Genomic DNA, 8,953 nt, shown 5'->3' with positions numbered 1-8,953 from the left:
TAGAAAAAAAGTAAACTTATTAGGTTTGCAAAAATCAACATTCTAGTTATAAAACAAATAAAACTTATAATTTCACAAAAATCAATATTTATTTTCTAGTTTTAAAACAAGTTAAACTTATAATTTTCACAAAAGTTAATATTTCTAATTATAAAACAAGTAAAACTTGTAATCCCACAAAATCAATATTTCACACATAGTTTGAGCGGCAAGTATACTAAAAATATTTTTACATCATTTTACATAAATATTGGTCAAATAGTTAGCAAATAAAATATTTTGTACTAAATAGCGATTAAAAGTTACTTTTATTATGAAATCTCATATATTCAAGAAAAACACTTCAATATTTAATAACTTATAAAAAATTTCTCAAAAATATCTTTTTAAATTGTTATTTTATTATTATCACAAAAATAGTTGTAATAATTTAAAATAGTAAATCAAACTCTTTTTTTTTATATGATAGTGGTCAAATAGCCTATGAGTGTTTTAGGCCCTTTACACATAAAAAGAATGACTTAATTTAATATATCATACTAAATCCTAGATTTAAATATATCATACTAAATCCTAGATTTAAATAATTAACATAACCACTTATAAAAAATAAAAACTTTACACAATAACTTAGAAATTTACTATAACTTTAAGAATAAACTTAAATCTCAAAAAAAAGTATAATAACATTTATTCTTAAAATCATACTTAGTAAAATACGTTCATAAAATAACTTACTACCTTATAAACTAGTTTGAAGGCTAACATAAACATATTAATAAAAATTCTAACATAAAACAAATTCTTAAATATAATAACATTTCTAATGTAACACATAACTCATAAACATACTAGCACTAGTTTATAACATAAATCATACTAATATCACTAGAATATAATTTTGTACCCAACTTCCTAAACTTGTTCAAAGATTACTAAATTAACATACTAAAAATACTTTTAGCATACACATACTTAATATAATCTTGATCATAATTTTATTAAACTAACTTCCACTAAAACTTATCAACATATTTCATACTTTGCATATTATAAGATAAATATAATGTAAAATTCCACGAAAAGAGTAGCGTAAGAAGTTATACCATACTAACACCAAGGATTAGTACTAAGTACATATTAGGAAATAATAAGAAATAAGACCCTCCAAGATAGATAATAATGCTCCAAAGATAAGAAAGAGTGTTCTAAGCTCCATGTTGTTGAATTTCTTCAATTAATAATAAAGGTATTAATGTAGTAAGATTTTAAGTGAAATATAAGAAAAAATGTTAGAAAGATTTGATAATGACATGGCTAAGGGGGGTATTTATAATGAGTTTGGGCAACTTTATAGTTTATTAGATTGTATGAAAAGGAGTATTTGGAGTATAGAAGAAGGTTAGCTTATGTAAGTGATTTAGAGTGTATAAGTGAATATGTAAGAGTTGGAGTGTGTAAGTGAATGTGTAAGAGTTTAGAGTGTAGAAGAAGGTTAGCTTGTGTAAGGAATTAGTGATAGCTTATGTAAGTGATGAACAAGTGAATATACTTCAAAATGATGGGTAAATTTGATCATGCAAATATGTAATTTATTTAGAAAATTTTGCTTAAACTATACTTAATTTTAATAATAAAAATACGACTCATTTTTATGTATAAAATAATTAAATCAAAATTATAAGGTTAAAATAATAAGTAGTAATGTTAGTTTAAGGAAGAAAGTTAAAACGTAACGTTTTACAAAACCGTGAATATAATAATAAAATTTGAATATAATAATAAAATTTTACTTTTCGTACTATAAAATAATAAAATAATATTTTAGTGCTTATAAAAAGATTTTAAACAAAATACTATTTTAAAGTTTAATATTTGAAAGAAATTACAAAATTTGAAAAGATTTAAGAATTAAAGATGGTTTGAAATGGATAATCAAAGGATTAGAGATTTGAATTGAAAATTCGGAATAATTAAAGAGAAGATTTAAATTAAGAATTTTGAGTCTATTATAAAAAAAATTAATTAAAAAAAATGGTAAATTTATTAATAAAATAAATAAATTTAATATAAATAAGGTGTAAAATAAAAATTTTACACAGAACCACACATTTTTTAAGACCATTCTGACTATCAACCAATAAATAAATCTCCTCTATAAAATAAAGCCGAAACAACGTCCCATTAATTTAACGACCCAACATATCATCATCATTCATCACCAAAATCAATATAAGTAGTTGAAAAGAAATAAGAGAAATAAATTATGATCATCAAATCAATATCAAATTTCACTATTACATCTCATCAGTCATCACCCACAATAAATCAAAATAAATCCCTCTAAAGTCTAAAAATATAATTATTTCATATTTAATTTCACCTATAAATTTCTCCTTTCTTTTTTCAATCGCTTCTACCTTACTCTCTTTCTCCTTTCTACCATTAAAATCATAACTCCATGAGGTTTCTATTCGAATGCGTGACTTGCCGTAGCTCCGTCACAAACACCCATTCATCCGACGAACCGTCGTCTCCAGCGACGCCTACGACGGAAGAGACCCTCACACTCGTTACTTCCGGGCCGGAAGTGTCGAATCGTAGGCGTCGGAAAAGAGGGAGAACTAGAGGTTCTTCGTCGGCGGCGGATTGGAAACCGACACTTTTTGCGATATCGGAAGATAACGCAATATCTGCCTCTAATACTTCTCAGAGGCCAGTTAACCGTAAACCGGTTACTCCGGTGGTATCTCCGACTCCTAGGAATGTTAAACGTTGTGGGTCTTCTTCATTGGTTCAAGTCAATGCCCGTACCCGGTCTTATGATTATGGGTATGAATATCATCCTCTATCCTTATTTCCTTTTCTATTGAAGCACTCTTCATCAAGTCTTTATTGCATGATTGATATTTTTTCTTATAGTGATTTTAATACTTTGGGAGTTATATTTTTAAAGTTTTGTGAACGATAATATTAATTTTTTTTAAAATTTACAATTATCTTGGTAAAAGAAGTTTACCCCATTTAGGCTAAATTATAGAATTGCTATCAATTATTTTAAAGTTTCGATCACCAAATAAGTCATAATCCTTTAATTGACTTGAATTTTAAGATTGTAATTTATAAATTTTTTTTGTTTTTTTAACTAAATTCAAAAGTTTTGGACCACTAAATAAGTCATAATCTTTTAATGTACTAATTCAATGCTTAATAGCGATAATTGTGTATAATTAAAAATTATAAAAACTAAATATTAATAAATTTTATGTTGAGATTAATTAAACGAGATCTCATTTGACTATGTATTAATACACTATTAAAAATAAAATACAAAATAAGAGTAATTGATAAAAACTAACTTAAAAGCAAATGACACATTTGAAAAAAAATGGAGAGTATTATCATTTTTTATTGTATTTTGTGTAGTAATAATTATGTGGATCAGTAATTATATGTTGATACGCACATCCATTATTGTTTTTGTTGTATTATGTTGATTGTCAAAAAATTATCATAAATTTTTAAATGAGACGGATTTATGGTGAAACTATCCTTTTACAGTGACATGTGTATATTTAGTTTATTAAAAGATCACTTACGATTTAAAATTATATGATCGATTATAAAAATAGGTTAATTGTATGAGTATGATAAGATAATTTCATACATGACCTGATGATTATTATTTATATTTATATTTATTTTTCAACTTTTTAAATTTTGTTGGGCGAAGAAAACAAAGTTGAAAGGATTTTCAAGATGGAATGAAAACAGAGTATGAATATATGTATTAAATTTAAAAAGAATAAGGTATCATATCACTATCATTATTTATCATGTAGTTTTAATAAAATTATTGTATGTAAATTAATTTGATTTGTCTTTTCTTGTTTTCTTTATTTTGTTGTTTCTTATTTTAAAAATCATTTATTTATAAACAAATACTCCATTACTCAATGTATTTTTATCATATAGAATTAATGATCTATTAGACCTGGTACGTATATAACATTACAGATAGTATATATCAAAAATAATTTTTAAATGCGGACTTTTTATGTTTTGTTAATTTTTAATTACCTATTTCACATTTTCTTTTAAAAGTCTGCTTGATTGTGTGTAAATATTAAATGAGTAAATAAACGTCAAAGTACAAATAAAGTTAGTTAAGTTAGATGATTAAAGAAATTTGATTGTTAAAGAGGTAGAAGAATTAGTTTGAAAGTAATGAAAATAGATAAAATAGCAATTAGTTATCAAATTTTTAGGCACAAACTTACCTTCTTCGAGGGTGGGGAAAATCTTTTCCTCTAAATGTGGGAAATTATCCTTCTTTTTTTTTTCATCTGTTTTAGTTTACTCTCATTCTTCCTCTTTTAAAATTATTTCAATTACTTCATTTGCATATCTAATAACCTTTGTTTCATTAGTTTGTAACCCCTAAAATATTTAATCACAATCCAAGCGAAACCTTATTATAAATTCAAAAAGTATTATAATTATTAAAATAAAAATAAACTTGATTGTGTTGGTTAGGTAATCACCTTTCACACAAAAAAACTAGGAATCTCTCCTTAAAAATTTACCTTTCATTTGTATTTTTTTTAGTTACTAGTAACATTTTTTTTTCTTGAATTCGCCCATGAATCTAGGTAGTTGGGCATTTACATTTTGGACATAATTTTAATAAGGTTATAAAAAATTTCCTCATTCTTAAATAACAATACTTAGTAAAAAAATATAAATTAGAAAAAATCATACTAAATTTAATAAACTAAAATGACAATTATAAAATAGTTGCAACTTTTTAGCATAAGTAAAACAAGTATAATAGAAATAATAAAACTCTTTAAAGGAAGCAACATAAATTTCAATCAACTTTTATATATTGGTGTGCTCTTATTATTAATTACTCTAACTTTTTGATGGAACATTCGAAAGAAATGAATATTTTACATAGAGATACTAAATGCCAAAACTTTTTGGTGGATAAGATTTTCCTTTTGAAATATTTGAATGATGGCTAACACATCAAAGTTTTTGAATCCAAAAAAATCAATTATATTATGTTTTTGGAGAATTTTACATTTAGACCATTATGATTTAATTGATTCGTTGAAATTTTAATGTATTAATATTGAATTACAAACATATAAAATAAAAAAGGTTATTATCGAGTTATTCAGCGTGTATATTCAACTCATTTTATATTTAACTCTCAGAATCATTTCATTCAAGTTGTCAAATTTTAAGGTTTTGTTTGGTTTGAATAGATTTTTTTAATCACATTATTTTCTATCTTTCTTAATATATTATTACCCTTTTATGTACCTATTAAAATAAATTGATACTATAGGATGAAGCATCTTGTCAAATTGAACAAGACTTAATGACTATATTTTTCATATATATTAAGAAAATAATAAAAAATTAATAAAATCTAATTATTTTTAAATATTGTAGGCTTTTTAAAATTGAAGAAATTATAACTATATTTATTAAATGCATGTTGTCATACGTGCTCTAAAGTGATAGATCTTGCTTAAAGTGTTGAATTTAGTCTGGCCAACTTGTTAATTAAATATTATTCATTATAAGTTTAAAGAATTCATAAAATTTTAACAATTATTTCTAAATCTATATTCTTATATTCTTATATTTGACAAGGTAATTTTCGTATATTCCATGAGGGGAAAAATCCTTGTATTTCTTTGATTTTGCTGACTTTATTTTTCTTGTGAGATTTCAATTTGCTTCCTACATGACCAGTCTTTGATATTGATATCAACTTCTCAATGCTCGCGAAAATAAATTTTACATGTTATTGACTCTCTACTAAAAAATTAGACTTATATTTTTATCCGTTCTATTAAATTTGCTATATATTTTTACTCAAAATCTACTTTTTTTTCTTTGATTTTTATTCACACAATTAATTTACCTTTTCATCTAATTGATATATTTCTTCTATATTCTCATAAAATATGAAGTACTTTTTTTTTTTTTTTTTTTTTTACAAATTTCACTCATTTTTTAATTACCCTATTTATACTCGAGTCAACCCTTTTAAATCAAATGAAGTACTAATTAAAAAATTTTAACTTGATAATAAGATTATACTATCTCCATTTCATAACAATACTGGCACCATTTTGACTTGACAAAAGTATTAAAGGAATAATTAGTTGATAGCAAAATACCATAATCGTCGCTAAATAATAATAAAAGTGTAAGCATAAATAAAATCTAGAGTAAAAATAAGGTAGAGGAAAATATAATAACGTGTAAGTTTCTTATGACATAGAAATATATAATAATGTATCAAATATTCTGATTAATTAACAATATCAAGTTGGATTCATTAATTAGCCGTAAATGTTAGTATGTAGTAGTTGTTTATAATAATAATAATAATATAAGATAATAATTATAGATCAAGTATCAATATCATTCTGGCGTGTGAGGGTGTCATACATTAATTAGTAAAAAAAAATGGATTTTAGAGATAAGAAAGAATTAGTCAATTGTTATGCCAATCACTATTATTTAACTGTTTTCACATTTTTAATCAATTACTTATATTTTTTATTATATTTTTAATTCTTATGTTAAAAATAGGTAATTCACCAATCACTCATGTGTTAAGTTATATTCTTAATTTTTATGTTAAAACATATAAATGAAATTTAATTTGTTTAACTCATCTCGATGTAAATTTTATTAATATCAATTTTTTATAATTTTTCAATATACTTAATTAATTAGAGGTAATGAACAATCAGAAATAATGCATTAGCATGTATGAAAAATAATTAATAATAGTGTAGTGATTTGCATCATTAAGTACTATAATAATAACAATGACACTATGATCATAACATTATGAATGAAAATTATTTTATAAAATAGTGAATATAGCCAATTTTAGAGGATGATGATGCCAGAACAGTTTTGATTTATTTAGTCATAAAATAATTCTATACGTAATCCATGTTTAATTAAACCTAATGACTCATTAAGTCTTTGGTCTTAAAAATAATTCAAAATAAATCATATATTATGCTAAAAAAAGTTCGAAAAGGTTAATGAGTCTAAATTTAAAAATGAGTCATGCAATACTTGATCATAAAAATTACACAAAGTGGGAGCGAGGATGTGTTACCACAACTTAAATAAAAAGTAGCAAAATTAAATATGTTATCCAAAACTATAGCAAAATTTCGAAAGAAGAAAGGGAGTACTCCATTTTGTGTTACTAGTAAATGATTAGGTGGTGGCAATTAGTTTTTTTATTTGCTTTTTAATTGATTTTTAATTTTTGTATTTTTGTTGGTTAAATAGTAAAAAAATATTTGATAAATAAGTGGCTTTTAAGTTGGCTGAAAATCAAATAACTATCCATAATAGCTTTTTGATTAGTTTTTGTCAAATACTTTTAGATGGTCAAACTAACCATGAACTATAGCTTTTAAGAGTATATAACATATTTTGGGTCCTCAATCATCAGCTTAACTTTTATTTGAGTTGGTTTCTTGACATGGTATTAGAAGCTAGTGAAATAAGAGGTTACGGATTCGAATCTCAACCACCCCTCATTTAAAGTGAAATAGTCAACACTAGATATGAGGAGGGTTTATGTCGCATCGACACTTCAAGCCTAAATGGCTTTCGTATAAGGGGTGTATTAGAATATATAACTTATCATGGGGCCTCAACCATCAACTTAAGCTTTTTGATTTAGTTGGTTCGAAACTATTTTCCAAAGAAACCCTTAATATTTTCCTTCATATTTTCTTATACTAACCATAACATTTTGGCTTACTATTGGATAACTTATTTATATTATCAAACCGAATTTATTTTATTGAATGTTTGCAGGCGAGAACCTTTAGCAATGATGTTCCCAGCATTTACAGCAGCTCCATTCATGTTTTGATAATTTTACAATATATTTGTAAGCTATTCTCCTTGTGAAACTTGTGTAAGTAAATGAATTTCAAAGAATAGTTAGTCACTATAATATATGGAATTCATCTGAGTTAGTGAATGTATATTATATATTGATGGGTATCCTCTCATGCTCTTTTTGCCAATAAATTATAGTGAAAAATTACCTTTAAAAATCTCTAACTATATGTGTTAATTGAGTATAAAAATCTCAATTTTAAATTAATATTTGATTTTTTCTTTAATTTTCAATTTTTGAAATGACAAAAGTATAAAATATAAAAAGGTAAAACCACCCCTCCCCAATCAGGCAACCACGACACCCAACACCACACACACTTTTGTTTCATTTGACTATCAAATTTGCTTGATTACTAGGTAGATGGGGGTAGAAAAGGCGTTGATGAGGTGGGTTATTGTAGTTATGCAAATGGGGTCATAGAGTGTTTGATGAATAGGGTTGAAGAGGAACAGGATGGAGCTATGGGCAAACCGACATTGGGAAGGAGGAGGCGAGGGGTGGGTAGGCTAATTTGTTGTTGGTGAAACTTGAAAGTCTAAGGTGGTGAGACGGAGCTAGATGCGATGGTGGGGGCAGATGGTGGGTTGATCAACGATAAAGGGTGCCGACAGGGGTTAAAAGTGTTGGGTTAAGGTTCATGGTGGGTTCAGGTTGAGCAAGTAAGAGGGTGGCAATGGATTCTTGCCATTAAGGACTTTGGATTGTTGGCGGTAAGGGCGGTATTAAATTAGGTGGACGCACTTTATAAGCCATTAGGATATATATATATCTTTCCAAAATCATATGGCAATAGGAATAAAGGGCTCCAATAACTTATAAGGTATGCATACTATCTTTAATTTGTTGATATGCGATAAACCATTCCAACAGGCGAAGGGTTCTTGGTTGCTCGTTGACGAAGGGTTTGGGGCTGGGTGGTGGTCGACAATAGGGGTTTGAGCTTGGTGATTGTCAGTTATGGAAGCATGGTTATCAGAATCTCGA

At 25.9% G+C, this 8,953-nt stretch overlaps 1 protein-coding gene across 1 annotated transcript; it reads left to right on the top strand.

The window, feature by feature from the left end:
* Positions 1-2,196: 2,196 nt before the first annotated feature.
* On the top strand, positions 2,197-8,070 carry LOC130807262 (uncharacterized). The gene is made up of 2 exons (XM_057672418.1): positions 2,197-2,832; positions 7,879-8,070. Exons 1-2 carry the CDS (start codon positions 2,462-2,464, stop codon positions 7,934-7,936), a joined length of 429 nt encoding a protein of 142 aa, XP_057528401.1. The 5' UTR covers positions 2,197-2,461; the 3' UTR covers positions 7,937-8,070.
* Positions 8,071-8,953: the final 883 nt, after the last annotated feature.

This window comes from Amaranthus tricolor, chromosome 3 (genome assembly GCF_026212465.1).
Source record: "Amaranthus tricolor cultivar Red isolate AtriRed21 chromosome 3, ASM2621246v1, whole genome shotgun sequence".
Lineage (NCBI taxonomy): Eukaryota > Viridiplantae > Streptophyta > Magnoliopsida > Caryophyllales > Amaranthaceae > Amaranthus > Amaranthus tricolor.
The sequence above is the reverse complement of the archived record's forward strand: the minus strand, read 5'-3'. Positions and strand labels throughout refer to the sequence as shown.